Consider the following 19,729-nt stretch of genomic DNA (forward strand, 5'->3'; position numbering starts at 1 on the left):
CCACAGTAAGGTCAGATAATTTCTTCCCTTGGCCAACAGGCTTTTTCACCAAACTTTATCTGAGGCTTTGTACAAAACATTTGGTACACATGGGACACAAGGTATCAACAAGATACCCCACTGCTGGCTCAGCATAACCTCAGGGCTCTCTGGGGTTACCAGCCTGTTGTAAAGATTGTTGTGTTGGCTACTTTGGTATCATCTTTCTGTGAAAATACCACAGTGCAAGTGTGCAAGGAAGCTTTAAGTACAAAGAAACACTGAAGCAGCAGACGAGAAGCACAAATGAGTGCATGTAGGCATGCACCACCAGCCACATTTAGAAATAAGCTGAGATCTTTACCTCATCAACGGTTCTGTCATTCATTACATCCACTAGGCTTATCAGCAAGCTGAAAGAGAAAAAGCAAACATTTCAATATTGAGGCATACAGCACACACCACCCAAAAAGACCACTCTCAAGCCCCACTCTCAAGAAGTTTCCAAATAAAAACTTCTCCACATTACCTGTGTATGGTGTGTGCAGGAACTCATTTATATTCCTGAATTCTCCCCCTTGAAATATTTCCAAAACTAAAATAAATTTGAAGTAAATCTCAAGTAACTATGACTTCTAATGGCTTCCCAGGATTCCCTCCCTGCAGGATGTAACCATGTCCAACAATAGTTGCACTAGGAACTAATTATGTGGTATTAATATCTGGGCAAAGGGAATCAATTCCAACAGTATTAAACTTCCAGTATGAGTAATTCAGATGTCCCACAGCAGAGGCTACTGGACCCTGATCAAAGGTCTTGCTAATTTACCTGCCCATAAAGTCATCTTTATCTGGATCTTCATCATACAAATCCACTTCTAGATCCTGACCAGGCACTTCATGAACAACAAACTGGACGAGAAAGAGGTATTGATTAAAAATAAAAAGCATTCACATATGTATATTCAGGCTCAGGCTGTGGACAAGAACATGGCACTTGACAACTGTCTAACACATGAGGGACATTCCCTGTTCTTTCTTATGGTTAAATGCATAACAAATACAATTGATTAGAGGTGAAAATGTTTCACAGTGTTTGCTTCTTTTTGAGCCACAAGTTAAACCCCTCAAACTGGTATCCCTAATAAGCAGAGAGGAATCAGTGCTAGAGCAGCCTGCAGCTGCACAGACTGATGCATTGATTGGTATTTAAAGCAGTGCTTTGCACCTCCTCCAAAAACCCACACATGTAAATCAGATCAACCTGAATGACATTTCAAGTTTACAATGTAAATTTGAACTTGGTTAAGGGACACAAATGCCTCAACCAAGAAACAGGGAAGTCCACCTGCCCCAGTGCAGTCAGCTAAAGACAAGGTCCTGCAAGCACAGGGATGTAAATGGAATGGCTGTGTACCCTACAGATGGGAAGATCAAAAGGTTCAGTACCTCAAATGTCTCATTCCAAATGGGATTAAGATCTCTGGAGACTGTCTTGCTTCGATACTGCATGGTGCCCACACGGAGGAGAGCGTACGGATCAGACTTCCCCCTGATGGCACCAAGGAAATTGTCTTTCTGGACAAGGTTTTCAGCTTCTAACAAATGAACCCTTATTACTCCCTGGATAAAATAAGATACAGAATTGGTCATGAAAATGCAATCTTTGGATAATTATAATATGCTGCCTCCTAAACCTGTTTATTTCAGGCAGCAAGGGTAGTCACCGTGACAGTTCTGCAAAGACACGTAGTTCGATGCAGTACATTTCCAATGACAGCTGTAATAAAGCACTTCTTCCACCATTTGCTTAGAGGGGGAAAAGAAAGCCCCCTTAAAGAGATGTAAAATTCAATCTAGATAACTGAATAGGAAATCTTATTTATTTTTAAATCAGAAATATACATATGGACACAGCATTACAGCCACAGTCAAATAAAGTGTAAAGATCAACTCCCACTGACTGAAGAAGGAACTAAGCACTCACTAGCAGGTTCTTATTTTATTGCACAGGAGCCATTCCACTTCAATTTAGTGATGCAAGTTTGCAACAGGGAGCATGCTTTTGTCACTCATTTATACTTATCCTCATTAGTAAGTGTATTAGGAGATTGAAGACCTGGATATGTTGAGTATTTAGGAATTATTTTTTTCTGTAGCAAAGGTATGTCATCCTCCAAGTTCCCTATTTACACCTCTTCACAGCATTAGTAAAAATATTAAATAGCATGACACTTGCTGCTTATGTATTTATCCTCTCATTTGCATGTACCACAAATCTGCAGTTACACACTAAAAATTGAATTGGTAAATGAGCTCAGAGTACAAACAGACTCCTTATGACTTGTAGAAAGGGTAGGAAGTCCCAGTACTCGTGTCTCTCCCTCCCAAATGATGAACTATGCAACACTGCTTTATATTTCTGAAATAGTACCTACTGAAAGCCCACAGTTCAGGCTGAAAGAGCTGCTGCAGCATCCAAAGACACTAAGCTTGCATGCATCCACGTGGTGGCAGCTGCACACTCAGGTAGATAAACACTATGTCACTGAAAAAACAACTCACCTGGGGGATAGGGAACCTCAAGTGGGCAATGTTCATGTTCTTTTTCAGAGGCACTGTGATTCTGTTGGGTAGCACCAGCCGTGCAGCAATGAAGTCTTGAATTAGTGAGTCCGACATTACACTGCAGGTGGGGGAAAAAGGCAACCTCAATCTCCACCATCAGTCACAACTCAGAACAGGCAAGCAAGCAGAAGAAATGGGCATTGCAAAGTGAGTGGTGTGGCCTAGCTCCCCCCCACAGTATTGTCAAGAATTAGAACAGGACAACCAGGGAAATGGTTGAGTCACCATCCCTGGAAGCATTTAAAAGACCTGTAAAAGTGCTTAGGCACATAGTTCAGTGATGGGCTTGGCAGTATTAGGTTAATGGTTGGACTTGGTAATCTATAAAGATCTTTTCCGAAGTTTATGATTGTATGAAAGAGCTGCAGAATGGCCATTCAACTTCAGTTTAGTGGTGCAGGTTTGCAATAGGAGCATCCCTGTTGCAGGGTGTGAATTTGGCTCACAATTGTAAATGATGAAAGGGAGCTCAGGCTGTGTGAAATCTTCATGCACACACCCAAACATGTCAAACCCAATTGCCTTCTGGGTTTCCTTAGGAATGACACCAGAGATGGACAAGGGGAGAAGGGAATCAGGAAATTTCAGCATTTCACAGGGGGCTCAAGGCCTCGAGCTAGTTTGTTTTTAGACTTAGAAATGTCCACAGCACACACTGCTGCCTACTCTTGGACACCTGCTGAGACCTTTTCACAAAACTGAAGCAGACAGAAACATTAAAAAAAAAAAAAAGCCAAGCTAATTTCTCAGATGAGCTTCTGAATCTTGGCAGATTTTGCACTAAGAAGGAAAATTTCATTTGAAGTAACTGGAGATCACATTGGCTGAATTGAGGACACTATTTTGGAGTTCAAGGAACTTTCCAGCCTAATTACAACTTGCACATTTTTAGCTTTTCAGTTCAAATCTTTGCTTTACAGCTGCTCTTTTTGTAAGGCAGGTACAAGAAGTATATGGCTATCACAGATGTCCAAGTACTCTCCTGATGATTAATGAGAGGATTTCAAACCACCACTACAACCTGGTGTGAGCAAAAAATAATATTAAGAGGAAAACCCAAGAGCATCAATTATCTGAAAGATTCATCCTCTTGATAGATCTAATGCTTGTAAGAGTATGACTGTGTAACTGTAAAATTGTCCCAATTCACAGAGGAGGCTGGATTGGCATATAAAAAACATAAGGAAAGTCTTCTACTCCACATGGTAAACCAGAAACCTTGGTCAGGCTCTTGGCTTTCCTGTAAAAAAAACCCCACAGGAATGCCACAGAATTGTCCCCTCTCTCAAGTCTCAGGGTACACCCAACTAAACACAGCTTGTATGTGAGGACAGATGACTGCATCCAGTTTCTTTGCTATCTTAAGTGAGACAAATTCATTTGTCAGGGAGGGCTCTTGTTCAACCTGTACTTCAGCCCATTCATGGTCAGGCATGTTTTGCTCCTAGCTTTCATTGCACTGCTGAGGAACAAGCAAAGGTTTCTGTGTGCAAATCCCTGTGGGAGAACCAGGCAGTAAAAATTTAGGACACCAAATTTGCACTTAATTATATGAGAGGCTGTAGGCTGGAACACCTACAGGCCTTCTCCCTGCAAGGATTAGGGAAACCAAGTTAGAAAACAGATTAATTCCTCTGATAAAAACTGGAGCTCTCAGGCTAAACTGCAGGGCAAAAGGCCACTCAGGCCTCAAATTAAGAGAAAAAGGAAACTTCCTCTCATTCAACATCAAAAGCCTTCAGAAGATCTTTAATGCATGAACTGGCATCTAAAGTGGCCAGACTCTTCCTATGATTCTGCAAACCATGAGCTGCAGGGGAGCAGAGAGGAACAGAAGTGAAAGGGACAATGGCAATGGCTGTGTAACCCCATGTATCTTCCTCTTGTGCAACAGAATTTTCTTCTTACACTAAAGAACAAGGACAAACTGGACCGCCAATCTGGTGAAACAGTTTGAAACAATACTGAAACCCACTAAGATTTTCATCCTTGCTGTACAAGTTTTATGTATGTCATACTAACCCAAGAGGCACTGGAGAAGAGCTACAGCTAAAGGGTGAGCAGATTACACAGAAAGAAACTTTTCTTCTTATAAATCTGGTGCAGTTCTCTTTATCATGGATTGTACTTGAGTTTTTCAGAGGGACTGCAACTCTCTGATACCTTGCCTTTTTACACTTTACTGTAAAGAAAAAAAAGCAGTCTGCCAGTCTAAACCTACTTCATCTACCTTTGCAAATAACTAGCACATGGGAAACAGAAGGGCTTGTTTTTTAGTTTATGAGTCGTTGTTGTTTGGGGGATTTACTATTTCCATCTTAAATATAATTAAGTGATTGAAACAGTTATGAGAGAATATAAAAAGAACCCTCCTCAGGTTTTGCCACAGCCAGATACAATAGGATGAACATCAGCACAACACCTTGCACACAATGCTCTCAACAACAGCTTTGGTTACTCAAGAACTACATCACAACTTCCAAAAATTTTTCAAATAATACAGTAAAGCAAAGTAGACACTCACTTAATCCCTGGGACATCCAGAAGGTTGCTCATGCCTGCCCAGTTGATTTCCAAATGCTACAACAAGATCGGGGAGAAAATATTATACAGGTCTATTAAAATTTATTTTAAAATAAATGTAGAATTTAGAAGGGAAATGCTTCCAGAACAAAGCCAGACGTCTAAAGGAAGGAAAACCTGCACCACCAATTGCATCTGTACATTAGAATCAACAGCTGGTATCAATTCCCTTATCTATTTTATCTGCCATCCTGAACTGAGGGTATCAGTGCTGGAACTTAACCTGCAAGAAGGAAAGTCAGCATTCAGCCCTTAGCAATGGCCACTGGCAGGTGCCCTAGGGTCATGAAGGAAATTCAGCAACTCTATTAAGACTTTGAAGTTGTTTTCTCATCCTTTCACTTTAGGGGTTGGCCTACACCCTGAGGCAGAGGGATTTACAAATACCACGGGTTTCAGGAGTCTGTATTCCTATTCCTACAATAAACAAAAGGAGGTTCTTTCATGTGCTAAAATAATGCTGCTACATCTAAACACAAAAACATCTCATTCAAGATCAAAAATGTATGACTTTCATGAACTCAAGCAGAGCATAAACCACAAGCAAAGCTGTGTGCTGTAAGATAACTGCTTCTTACAAGACTAGAGGGTTTCTCATATTTTATTAAACCGCAATTGAGTACAAGGGACATGAACTTAAACAGGCTAGCTTTCAAAAGGCAACATGAATGGTCTCCAAAATGACTATATTTAACATCTGTGAATGGGAAGGTAGAACAGCCATAAACCTTGCAGAAACAGCTCCTGTGCTGCCACCATAAGACAGTCCTCCTATTCTTACAGTGAAGCGAGTAACTGTTTAGGCATTACTACAAAAATATAGAGTGAATTAATTCACATCCTCCCCAAATTCAAGAGGGACAATGCGCAATTAGGAATTTGTCATTTGAACTGCGAGGTATTCACAGTTATGCAGTTTGGGTTATCAGTGATGGACACCTCATGTCACTCACTAAAGACCAAGAAGTCTGCAGAGAGCAGCTCACTCCTGACTCACCGGTTTCTGCATGAAAAACAAGGTCACTGCTCCAACAAAGGGGGCATCGGTCAGGAGAGGTTCCAAGATCACCCGCAACGTCCCATACAACTGCAAACAGAGCAGGAAAGCTCAGGGTTAAGGTATTCTCATAGTGCAGCTTCAAAACGTGAGCTTTTCAGTGATGGAGATAATTTTAGAAATTCTACTTGAAGTAAATTTATTTAGAATTTTATAACAAAAACATTTCCCCCCAAACCATTGCTACTGATATCAGGCAATGCTTTCTGTGCTTGTGGAATCTCTCTGCAATCCTGCCATACAATGGAGCCATCTGTCTACTAGCTTTCAACATTCCAGGAACAGATTCTTGTGGTTTAATCTACATCAGTTTATTAACATCATGGTTCTTCTGAAGTTCTCTACCAACACTCTGAGCTCCTCTGAACTCCAGTGGCAGCTGCTGGCCCACACATACTCCATGCTCCAGCATCAACCCTGTTTTAAGAGTCATTCTATGAAGCTCAGAAGGGGCATTTAAGTGCTTTTCATGGAAGGCCTCATGTCCCCAGCCGAGAACAAGGAGATAAAGCCAATCATTCCAAGCCTGACAGTTGCTAGTTTCCCAGTTGTCATGACCTCCCCACTGGGAGGTGCCACCTCCTGCCCCACACAGCCTTGAACAGACAATGTTAGCACTGCACGCACCTGTACACCTTTCACGCCAAGATTAAATTTCGATATGTCCATGTGAATCTCACAGTCCCCTATGTAACTGAAAGAAAATTCTCACATTATTCCACAGTTTGCAATAGTGCCATGAGAAATTTGGGGCTGTACAGAGTATAAATGAAATCAGTTTAAGGATTGACAACATGATCCCACAGGCAGAGATGGATTTTCAAGTGACTGAAAAGAGGAAGTTGAACAAAGGGCAGCTCTTTCACAAGAGAATCCTTGCAGTCAGCTGGGATATTGATGGACCTGTAAAACATTGAAGCAACAGCTGTATTTCCAGGTTAATTTCCATTCTTAAGACTGGGGGTTGGCTGGAGCAAGCTTGCTCCAAGAAGGGGACCAAGATGCTCATTCAAAATTCAAGGTCAGAGCCATTGCCCTCTTGCTCCCTTCCCTGCCCAAAGCCTGATCCCACCCCACAGCCTGGTGACCAAGCTCCCAGGCTGATGCAGAGCCATCCTGCCATTATTTATGGGGTTTCCACCTCGCCAAAAAAGCCCACAGATCACCCATGCCCACAACCCAAAAACCCACCTGAAGGACAAATTTATCACTAAAAATAACCTGGTTTCCTTGAGGCTGAATTCAAAGACAACTACTTAGATCAGATTGTGGTCAGTTGCCATGGAGAACATCAGGCTTTAAATAAAGCAAATGCTGAATGCAGTACTTTGGAATTTGGAAAGCACCTCAGACTTTTATAAAAGTACAAACATCACCTTATGCAGAAACCAATGGCCACTCCCCAGGGAGCAGAACTTGACAGGTCTGTTGATGCCTCTGGCAGAAAACAATTGAAGGGAGCTACCAAGTTCCCTTTCAGCCCCCTGAGAAATAGCTCTGGCTGCAGACACACAAACACCCTGCAGGTAAAGCAGGGTGTAAAGGTACTGCAGCAGTGAATGTGCTGTGCTTGCTGCCTACATGCATAACTTCATTCCATAATCAAAGGAAAAGGGCAGGAGTTCTGCTCTGACCACATGTATTTGAGCAAATAGCACTGCAGTTGCCACAAATTCAAATTGTAATTTGCATATAGACAGATTCCCTCCCACCCCAAAAAGGCTGCCAGGAGTACACAACCCTGTGAATTTGCCTCCACTTTTGCAAGCAAAGTCCTTTGTACATTTGTTTACAGGTAGTCACCTAGAAGAATTTCAGGAGCTCATAACATATAGAATAAAGCCTTTAATGTTAGAGCATTCTCATCTCCAACCTCATAAACCATGCTGAAATTAACACAATCTTTCTTAAAAGCTAGTGACATAATTAAACTTATTTTATGTTTGTTAACTTCTACAATTTGACATTATCTTACAGGTCATTACACTGTGTGCTAATAGAGTATTGTTACAATAAAATTCTAAATGAGGAGCCAAAATTAGTTCCTTAATTTGCAGTAATTAATCCAAGAGGATTTAATTCAGTTTTTGCAAGTGTCTAACACAACACAAGTAAGAGCTGTGGTGCTTTACAGCCTTTCTACCTTTCCACACAGTCAAAAACTCTTCCCACTCAGTTCTAGATGTCTCTTTTCTCCAGTAAAGATGTCAGCTTTTGAAAGTGTCTAATACAACACAAGTAAGAGCCGTGGTGCTTTACAGCCTTTCTACTTTTCCACAGTCAAAAACTCTTCCCACTCAGTTCTAGATGTCTCTTTTCTCCAGTAAAGATGTCAGAGAAGTCTTAGCAGAGCCTGAGCCTTTAATTAGCCTTATGTCTGTCTCATACAGGTATCACCCCCTTCCTTGGTAGGAAGGATGAACTCTTTGTTCATTAGTTTATTCCTCATTTCCAGTCCCAGCTGCTCGTGCTTCCATCTGCTCCTCTGTGCAGCATAACCTTGCTGTGCTCTCTGCTGTCCTGCCCCAGAGCACACCTGAGCCAAACTCAAGCCTTGACACTTAAAAGGCTGAGCCTCTGCACGCTCCACAGGACTGTGCTGTACCCACCTGTGGAGGGTGGAAGAATCACCTGTTTCTCTCCTACATCACTGTTGCACAAGGTGATGCAGCTATGCCTGTGCTGTGGATGAGAACCTTGCTCAAGTGCAAGTATCTGTGTCTGTTCTGTATTTGGTTGGAAAAGCTGGGCCCAGTGTTTGTGATACAAAGGCAATCCACTGGCTGAAGGCAGGGCTGCTACCAGAGCTGGCAAGTTTAATTAAACTGGATGTCTGCATGTCCCTTTAGAAAAAGCCCAGGCAACCCCCTGCCTGTAGAGTAACTGCCCTGGAGCCCCATCTCCTCATGGCCCCCATGCTGAATGCCCCCTTTGGCCCAGCCTCCTCAAGTGCTTTGTGACACAGACTAGGCTTAGTCTGCCTTTGGACTTGGGAGATGAACATGCAGAATTACACAAAGTAGGGAGATATGAAAATGTAACCAGGCAACACAGGGTATGAGAAAAGCCAGACCACCTCTGCCTTTCCCCTCTCCCTGTCCAGTCAGGCTTCTAGGGGCAGGTATCTCTTTTTGTTCAAGACTGACCAAAATGCTTTCCGTTTCTTCTAAGAGCCTACAAACTTGTTGCACATTTCTTTTGACTTCTTTCACCAGATAGAGACTGTATTTCCAGCTCTCAAAATCAGAGAGTTTCTTCTAAGAGCTTACAAACTTAGTTATGCCAAATTCCATGAAAGCTCAAAATATTGTTGCACATTTCTTTTGACTTCTTTCACCAGATAGAGACTGTATTTCCAGCTCTCAAAATCAGAGATTCTCTTCTAAGAGTAAATTTTAATCAAGGAATTTTTACACATGCCAATTATTAAACTATGACATCTCATGTACTGGAAATTCTACTGAAGATCATGCAAAAGAAAATTCAGAACATTTCTAATGAAAAACGCTTGTGAATACTAAATCATATTAATGAAATAGGAATAAACTGGATTGCAAGGTGTTTTCCAGGGAGGTAATAGTGCCTTCAAATACTTGCAAAATCTGATGATTATAGCCTATGTTGATATGGTTATGCAGCAGCTGAGGCAGCTGCAAAATTAGTGGAAAGGAAAGCAGCTGTAGGAAGTCAAGCAGCTGCACTTGGACCATTCCCAGTTTGAAAAATGGAGTATATAGTCCTTTTGCATGGGAGAAAGTCAAAACTATAATAGGACAGTGCTCTATATAACCATTCCCAATGCTCTGATGCTACAGCCATGTAAGCTGCTATGAACAGATTTAAGTAAAGCAGTTTCTCAAGTTCTTTTGGTAACTTCATGCAGTACTAGATCTCCTGCATCCCTGACTCTGTTGACAACTACAGTCCATACAAATAAGGGACCTCTAAGTCCTATTTTTCACACTTCCCAAAGCAAAGGATGCAATTTGTGACACCACAAACTTATCACAGAGGAAAGGAAGCTCCTCTTCACATAGCCCATAGAACTGAACCATGGCATTCAGTGCTGCACCATGTTGGTGAGCTCAGGAGCACAAGGTGAAACAAAGCCCTTCCTGGATCACATGTCTATGAGTGGCTAATGAACTACACAAATGGTTCCACACAGACGACAAAGGAAGGGTAAGAAGGACACAAGTGAGGCTGAGGCCTTAATGCAGCCCTAGAGAAGAGACCCCACCAGAGAGGGAAGGCAAACCCACGCTCCTGTGTGAATACAGAAAACACTGGGGTTATCAGATGGCACCAGGTTAGGTTATCAGCACGAGGAATAGAAGTGCTTGTCCAGTTTGGAGATGTTGATGAGTCTGCCAGAGGGACAGGAATGCAGAGGTGGGGGAATCCCTCTGCAGAGGTTTGTCAAAAGACAGTGAAAATGATCATGTGGGAGATGCAGTTTGGCAGAGAACAGCAGCAACCTTCTGCAAGGCTTAAAAGGCATCAGATCTCTCAATCTCAACATAGAAAGCATGAATGATTTGCCAAAGGCCCTAACACTGACTTGGGTATTACAACAACAGCACTGAAACACCTGGCTGAAAATCAAGCATGTGAATTTACAGGGAGCAGTGATGCTCTGCCAGGGTTGGGGGTGCTGCCATGCCACTACCACGTTCAGCAGCAGGCACAGTTCTGAGGAGCTCTGTGCTGTTGCCAAGACAGTCTGTAATTTCACAGCTTTTTTCTGGCACTACCACGAAAAGCCAATTTATATTAGGCAGCTCAGTCACCCACTAAATTTACAGAGCTACAGCAGCTTGCAAGTGGTAATTCCCCCAGCAATTCCCTTCTCCAGGGCTAAACCAGGAGAGAGTTTAGCTCTGCAATGACTCTGATGTTAACAAAACATACAAGCTCATTCAAAACAGCCTGGGAGGTATTAAATGTTTTATCCAATTTTGTTGTTGTTGTTGTTAATAGAGCTAGAGGCAGTACTCTGCTCAGAGAATGGCTGTAATCAAAAAAGCAAATGTGTTGGATGGCACATAAAACAAATGACTAAAATAGAGGATTAATCTAGAGGAAGGAATTAAAAATAAATAGTGCAAGTAGCTCTGGAAGAACTGGAGAAGTTGGTCTAATGAGAAACCACAGTGGGCAAGACAGACCAAGCACCTTCAGACCTGAGAGCTTTCCTGAGAACAGGAAACACAGTTTGAAAACTTGGGTTCTCACTGCCATCAATGGCAAAGGCAAGGGACACATTCTTATACCCAAGGCAGTCGTGATGGGCCAGAGGAGGTAACACGAAGAGCTGTGCAGGTCATTTCTGGTCTAGAGGCTGATGCACATTTCACTTCTGTAACTACTGAGGACATCCAGCTGGGAGACAGATTATCTCACATCATTCTAGGCTAATCTTAGTACACCATGCCCAGTCCAGCATGACACATCCACAGGCAGTAAGTTACGAACCATCAACATAATCGATTATGCAATGTTACCAGATCTGCAGGTCCAGGGTAACTTGTCTTCTATCAATTTCTTTGGTGTAGGCTTTTATTCCATTAATTCTAGGGCACTGAAATAGAGACAAACAAGATACAACATAGTCAACATCTATCAAGCTAAGCACAAGTGAAAAGTCCTACTCACATTGATGAATTTGAGTACAGAAGCCTTAATTAAATACTTTGCAAAACTGCATGTAAAATATGAGTATACCATACTTTTTTTTTCTTTAAAGACAGAACAGCCTTGACAGTCCTCAAACACAGGGCTAGTTTTAAGTAGCCCTAGGCCATTCTGCAAGCCTTAGAAAGCACTGAAAACTCCTGCTGCAAGGGTACAACATAAATAAATATGGATATGGTTCTTTTTTTCTATCAGCAGTCCCAGGATACTGACAGCAAGTGGGAAGAGATGTGTGTCTTTCCTGTACAATCCTTCCTTCATGGTGAAGATGCTCAAGTCAACATGAGGAGGGAGCAAAGCTATTACAGAGCTGAACATCTCACTTCCCTTGCATCTGAACTTTTCAGAAAAGAGTGAACCACAAGAGTTACAGAAGATTCCCGCTACCTTCTCGCCAAAGTGGATCTTGGTAAAGGTGCATGTTTTCAGATGTACACTCTTTGCTCTGATTTTTGGTTCAAGAACTTCTTTAAATGTTTTTTCCATGATTGTTCCGAAGTATGGCCAAGCCTGCACAAGGACCTAAAGAACAGCAAAAGCAGGAACACACTGAAGATTCTTTGAGTAAGACACCTTTTGCTGAGAAACAAACATACCAATTACAGGATCCTGGCTATTAATATCTGTCCTTTTAAAATACCAAGTCAACTTTGTGCACTTAAGTTATCCTTATGGAAGGATCCATTTCTGTTCCTCAGAACTGGAATTTGTTTCAGGAACTGAAGGGTGAGTTTTCAGTACATGGAGGCTGCTTCTAACCACAGGAGCCAACAAAACCCACGGTTAAATTTCTTAAGTACAATAATCCCTAATTACTATAAAGTGTCATAATGTTCCCTGGAGTTAGGTTTATTTAGAGGACTGAGTTGAGCTTTTTACATAAAAAAGAAAATTTGCTAAAAAAAACCACCAAAAAAGAAGATAGTCACTGGATGCTAATTTGCAAGTTCAGCTGTTTTACTTTGAGAGATTGACCACACCTGCTGATGGAAGCATTTGTCTCAGTGCTCTCTGGAACCTTTCTGGTGAGATACTACTAAGTTGGCTAAAATAATAATAACATACACTTGTATGTATCCATATATACAGACAAACAGTTGCTTTTTCTTTTTAGTCTCAGAATGAAGTGTTCTTGAATTTATCCAACTTGTATCAACCAGGCTCACATTAGCTCTCAACTTCAGTGGCAACCCCACACTTAAGTGACTCCATACTTCAGTATAGACACTGATAAAACTGAACTACACTAATTTGGTGGTAATTTGATAACTTTCTCAGATTTGTCCTACAGGGTTTGGATGAGGGGATGCAGCTCAGAGCAGGTGGCCTCACCAGCTGGAGTTGAGAGCTCCTCACCTTGTTCAGCCACTCCACTCGTTCCACATCAGGGAAGTGAACCTGGATGCAAAGAAAAATAAAGTGAGTGCCACACGCTATCTCTTTGTCAACACTGCAATGCATGCAAAAGATAACATTGAGTGTGGAACAAGTGTTAGAGTAAGCTGAGATGCCTCTGCCCTCATATATACATTCTTTATAATTTACTACCTCCTTGAAAAATTGTAAAATGCCAAGAAGCCAGTAAAGAATAGTAAAAGGCAAAAGAACCCACGTGCACTGATGTATCAGTATGCCTCTGGGCACATTTACATGATTATAGCAAGTGTCACTTCCTGTTCATGATGTAAAGCAGCATTAGATTTCTCATCCTTCTCTTTGTCATGCCTTGGGAAGCCACGAGAACCTACTTCCCTTTAAGACCATGAGCTGTGCATGACCTGTTTCCTGTACTCACTCGCCTCAACCAGGACACCACACTTTGGAAAACAAGAACCTGCTTGGGAAACTCAGTGTATTGGTTGTGGCAGCATTTCTCCACTAATACCAACGTGGTGCCAATGGCTTCAGGGAAAAGAAGCGTAAGAGTTCAAGCCTGTTAGCATACACTATCATGTGGAACAGTCCAGTGTTTTCACTTCTCTGAGCTTTTTAAGATGGTAAGGAGAAATTAAAATGAAATAGTCACTTATACATCATGTTTTCAAGTTGGACACACCAAATGCCAACAAGAAGTGCATATGCCCATTACAAAACCCCACAACTTCCCACAAGTGATGACTTGCTTAATCACCATCAGGACAACTGGGTATGAGACCACTCTCAAGTAACTGATCTCTCAGACCACTGCAAGAAGCTGCTGAGTGAAGAGTTAAAATCACCTTACTGCAATCACACATTAAAGCCTATGGATGTGGTATTTGCAGCTGGTGTTACAAGCTGGTAGCAGGTTACTGCAGAAGGGAAGGACACTGCAGCAGCTTCTCAGAATAGACATTGGAGCACCTGAATACAAAGGGAATCTGACTATCATCTAGCCTGGTAATAGGGTAGTATATAGTAATTGGGTAGGATAATACCTCCTCTTACTAGAGCTGTGAATTACAATTTCCAGACAAAGCCTTACTATTCATCCTTTTTCAGAGAGGTGCTCAGAGATGTTTGGATGGAATGGACAGTAGCCTGTTTTTCAGTACAGCTTCATATATGATTGAAGAGCCCATTTTCCTTGCTCAAATAATGCTTCAAATGATCTCATTAAAAAAACCCGAAGTAATATTACCATATTCTTTATAAGAAATTTCTTTTGATGCTCTAAATAGCAACTGTTCCATTAAATAAGACAACAGAAGTTCACTGAAATGTCAGCCTGCACAGGTCTATTTGCACGATGAAGCTAGAACTCAGCACCAGAAGGGGACAATCAACACAGACAAACTGCTGCTGATATTTTACAGTGAGGCAGATTATATGAATCGAGGGACCTCCACTTCACCTGCCAGCCTTTCATCTTCCACCTAAAGGCTCTCCATCAGCGCACATAAATCCTGGGTTCTCAGCTCCAATGTAATTGTCAAGCAAAAACATCCTGCAGCACTTGGGCCACAGCTTGGGATCACATGTAGGAAGGATAGAGGAGAGATGGAAGCAGCATGGTGAGCTTGTTCTTCAAAACACTTCACAGACAGGAGAGGGATGTAACCCCAAAGAAAGGACAGGACAACAGTTAGGCTACCCCTTCCCAGTGAGAAAGTCACAGCTCATATGTGCAGGGGAGAAATGTGGGGCATCATAAACCATTACAGTTGTCTGGGATTACTCCCCAGAGGCAAGGCTCCTAGAGACTTGAAACAACAAAAAGGGGCATCAGGAAAGATGCAAAAACCATGAGAATGAGGCTGTAGGTAGACCCACCCTAAGAAAAAGTAAAATTGAATTCATTATTTGTGCCACACACACCCAAACCACCGACAGCCCACAACAAACCTCCAAAGCAACTGCAATGAATCACACTGCACTGTGTCACACCTCAGATGCTGTGATAGCAGACATTTGTGGTACATTTCCACCCCACCTGACACCCCCTTATTCAGGTGTCTGCAACCCAGGTCCCACCCAGGCACTTGGTGCCTCAGTCTCCTCTGACAGACGGAAAAAATGGCACTGCTGGAGCTCAAAGGCTGGGACCAAAGACCACTGGGGGCTCCTGGGCTGACAAAGCTGGCCTTGCAGAGAACACCACAGACACTGGCTGATTGCATGGCTGGTGAAAAACAGCTTTCTGCCCTTTATGGCAGGCCACCAAATTTCAGTGGGTTCTCAACACCAAAGCTCAGCTCCACTCAGTGGTATGAGCTAAATGAGCAGTTCTGTGAGGAAGCAGAGCTTGGTATCTAGGTGTTGCAACTGCATTATCCACTGTGTAGTAAGACATAAGCTCTGAGCAAGTCCTTTCCTACCCACGGGGTATCCCCATAACATGAATGCTAGCTAGCATGTCTAGTTCATGGCTAGTTCAGCCCAGTGACACCACCAGGCTCCTGACTCACCAGTCTTCTTGACTCAACCAGTTATTCCAAGAATTTAATGTATCCTCATATGTTTTGAAAATAAAACCATCTGCAGTTCCATACTTCTGAACCATGTGCTTTGGATTTCAGACTCACTTCTGGCCTTGCTAATGGTGAGAGCCCCACCAGCAAGGTCTTACCATGAGCTTGTCATCAGTTCAGGTAGAAGGAGCCCAAAACACTTCCTACTAATCCCAGAACCAGACACCAAGAGCTGCCAAATTAATACTAACACAGAGTAAGATTTAATCCTGTAGCCTTGGGCAAGTCCCACTATCAGAATCAGTTTTACCCACCTACAAAAGCAGGCATACTTCTTGCCAAAGTTTAAGGAATGCAGTAAAAATTACTTAGCATTTGAAAAGAGCTTTGAAGATCAAAAACACTAGGTATGGGGCAATTACTAGCAGGTAAAGAAAATGTGTAAATTCTGTATGACTCCACCTTGCCCTGGAGCAAGCCACCGCAAGGATCACAGCAACAGCAAAACCCATGTCTGACATAACAGCACCATTCTGTTCAAATACAACACAGCAATCTATCCATCAGGGTTTGGTTTGGTTTTTTGCTTGTTTGTTGGGTTGTTTTGGGTTTTGTTGGGGATTTTGGCGTTTTGTTTGTTTCTTTTTACAAAAAGCCAGGATTTTTAGCTATTCATACAAGAGGGGAAAAAAAAGAAGGTTAAACAAGGCTTTTGCATGAACAAGGACTTAAAAGGCAACATTTTAAAAGGACAGATCTGTAGTACAAATACCCAAAATACTACTGTATTTTGCCTGGTAAAAGGAGTTTAACATCAGGAAGAAACACAGCATACTTAGACTCTGCCACGTGCAGCCAGATGACCAGTGGCAAAAGCAACACAGAGCAGTCACCACAACCCCAGGAGCTGGAATGAAGGTGGAAGCCTGGCTACCTCTGTTCTGAGCACTGCCAGCTTGTACAGGAGTCATGCTAAAGGCTGAAGTCAGAAGGTCTCAACTCTCCAAGCCATGGATCTGACTGTGCCTGCCATGAGCAGATTTCCAGCCTGGTTTCCTGAGGAAGCACAGCCTGCCCACGTACACTGTCTAGCACAGGAATGCGTTGATTCCAAACTCACTGGCTGGTTTCAGCCAAGAAACTGGTGCTGCAAAACAATCCTGCAAATACCCCAAAACAGATGGTTGAGTAGATTAGGGAAACCCTCCCAGCATCCCCCCTAAAGGAAAGGCTGCATTCTGTGTATCTCCTAACAACTGATACCAGGGCTGAGCAGAACCCAAGCCAATTTAAAGAAGCCACTTCTTAGGGAGAACAATTTTTAACCAACAGCAAAATCAATGATTGCTCTTAACACTTCAGTGGATGGATCCCCCTCATTTTATTACAGACCACATGAAGAGACAAAGATTTATGAATGCCAAGACACTGCCATCATTTCACACCTTCAAAACCATTCCTAAGATTACAACACTGCAAATCCAAGCCATGCTGCCCTTGAACTGCATAGCTACTGCCACCTCTGTGTGACAGGAGAGAAGAACTCAGCAGATAGTTTTAGAAGGTCCATGAACACTGAAAGGCAAAACCAAAAGATAAAAAAGATAACACGACAGACAATAAACTGAATAGACATCAGGTGAGAATCAGCCTCCAAGATGGGCAAATGGAAGAAGTAGATCAAATAGAGGATGGGGATGGAAGGAAAATTAAAACTGGGGAGTTAAAAAGCATCAAGAACAAGAGCAGTGTGGAAGCAAACACCCAACTGATGAACAAAAGTTACCAACATACAAAAGGACAGGAAGTGGCAATATAGATAAAACTAAAAGCACACTGTGCAGCCCCTTTATCATTAGGGCCTACACCCTGCCTTCCAGGAGTAAGGGCCAAGAATTCACAAGTCACAAATCAGACCTCTGGGAAGAGTCTGACTCTGCCATCTCTATGAGCACATGTTGGGCAGTGGAGATAGAAATGAAATAGCCCTTAAACCTTCCTTTCTCCTGAAGGAGGTTGAACAGCCCCAGCACTGTCACACCCCAGGTGCTGCAGTCCCTGACCATCTCAGTGGCCTCTGCTGCAGTCTCCCCATTTGCCCAAACCTCTCCTGGGCTGGGGCACAGATTGCTCTCTGTGCAGCCTTGTGAAGGCTCAGTACAGGGCAATCAATAATCACCTGCTCCCACACTAATGAAGCCTGAAACTTTCAGCCACAAAACCTAATGGAACTTTTTGAATTTGTGTGCACTGTGGGGGCAAGCCTGATTTTTCAACAGTGACTAAGAGGCTCAATTTCTGGTTACAATGATTCAGGGCACTTGAGGATAAAACACAACACTGCTTTCACAGCATCAGGGCAAGAGCTGACACCACCACATTCATTAATGCCCTGAACTGTTGGGGTTGTTTTATGCTCTGTCAATACAAACAAGCAGAAACCTCATTCAGAGACAGACTTCTGTGCCTGGTGGGAGGGAACATGTGCAGAGAGCTGCATCAGCCCTGGCAGAAGACCCTGGCCTCACTCCTCAGAACTGCCAGCTGCCTTCATTTCCCACAGAATTAAGTAGAGCCAAGTGCTGTAGGCTATATAAAAGTTTGCCGACTATAAATGCCTCCATGCAACACACTTTACAAGAAAAGCATTTCCCTACCAGTCCCTGACAGATTTTTAAATGCTAAGTAAATGATGATAAAAGAAAAAAGATCTAAACACCTCATCATCCTTTCCATTAGCCAACCACAGCTGCCCAATAAATAACCTAAGACACAGAATAAAATGCAGGCAGAAATATTGGTTTCTTCACTTTAAAACGTAGAGTTACTAGAAACAAATAGGAACAACAAACGGGGGTTGGCCTTCTGTACCGTCCAGAGACGACTCCTTAAAATTAAATATTTGGGTTTTTAGCAGGATGAGAATATAATGTTTATATATTTTTGTTTGTTTTCAAATGACACTAGAGGGGAGAAAATCTGCTGGATGAGAAAGCCTAAAATAAGTATCTTCAACAGCAAAATACCTGCAATGCAACAACATGTATTTGAAGGGAGGTGTCTCTGACCATACATCAGTCTGTTTTACATGCCCACGTACAGCACATCTCCTGAGCTAAAACAACTCCTTAGTTTAATCCTCGCTTTCCTGGGCAAGACTTCAAAACCAAAGACGCTACCGCTCGGCCCAAGGCATCACTGGCAGTCCTTGGGCTGCTCTCTCCGGGACACCCCGCTCTCTGTGGCGCTCCGGGGCCCCGCAGCATCCGCGGTGCGGTGGGGCAGGACCCGCGCCGCTCGCTCACTCACTCACCCAGGCCGGCAGGTGCCGGGCGGCCAGCCCCCGGCACACCGCCTCCCGCTCGTCCTCCAGCAGCGCCAAGGCGGCGGCCAGGCGGTCGCGCTTCCCCCGCCGGTTGAGTCCCCAGCAGAGCCAGAGCGCCAGCGCCAGCAGCAGCCAGCTGCCGCTCAGCCCCAGGTAGCCCGCCAGGTACACGGGGCCGAGCCACAGCAGCGCCCGCGCCGCGGACGAGAGCAGCAGGCGCGGCAGCGCGGCGGGGCGCGGGGCCATGGCCACAGCCCGAGCCGCGCTGGCCACAGCCCGGGCCGGCCCGGGACCCCCGGGCGCTCCCGACACCAGCGTCACGGCTGGATGTGCGACCGCATGGGGCACACACCACCTGTTGGTTCTGGACACTTCTGATTTCCTGCTTCCTTTGCACTTTCTTCTCGTCCTCTTTTGATTTTGATGGGGATGTTGTGGGAGTTTAGGTTCTGAAATACTGATGATCGTGGAATCATTGAATCACAGATTCATCAAGGTTGGAAGAGAACTTTGAGATCAACAAGAGCAACCATCAATCCAGCACTCTCACCCCTAGACCACAGGGAAATTTTT

The 19,729-nt window shown here is 43.3% G+C and overlaps 1 protein-coding gene across 2 annotated transcripts in view; it reads right to left on the bottom strand.

Annotated features, from left to right (window-relative positions):
* The window catches only part of ESYT3 (extended synaptotagmin 3), a 34,446-nt gene that overhangs the window by 10,504 nt on the left and 4,213 nt on the right, over positions 1-19,729 (bottom strand). Inside the window, exons 1-11 of one of the 2 annotated variants that reach the window (XM_039709281.1) lie at positions 19,145-19,418; positions 13,298-13,339; positions 12,329-12,463; positions 11,752-11,828; positions 6,875-6,941; positions 6,188-6,277; positions 5,132-5,187; positions 2,545-2,665; positions 1,429-1,602; positions 809-891; positions 344-392 (exon numbers count right to left, since the gene is read on the bottom strand). In XM_039709281.1, the coding sequence (XP_039565215.1) occupies positions 344-392; positions 809-891; positions 1,429-1,602; positions 2,545-2,665; positions 5,132-5,187; positions 6,188-6,277; positions 6,875-6,941; positions 11,752-11,828; positions 12,329-12,463; positions 13,298-13,339; positions 19,145-19,402 (1,152 nt within the window). In that variant the 5' untranslated portion in view covers positions 19,403-19,418. Of the gene's footprint in view, positions 1-343; positions 393-808; positions 892-1,428; positions 1,603-2,544; positions 2,666-5,131; positions 5,188-6,187; positions 6,278-6,874; positions 6,942-11,751; positions 11,829-12,328; positions 12,464-13,297; positions 13,340-19,144; positions 19,419-19,729 lie in introns of those variants that run through there. The other variant, XM_039717567.1, reaches the window with a different exon arrangement.

Source organism: Passer montanus, unplaced genomic scaffold, assembly GCF_014805655.1.
Source record: "Passer montanus isolate IOZ18808 unplaced genomic scaffold, ASM1480565v1 scaffold1, whole genome shotgun sequence".
Classification (NCBI taxonomy): Eukaryota; Metazoa; Chordata; class Aves; order Passeriformes; family Passeridae; genus Passer; species Passer montanus.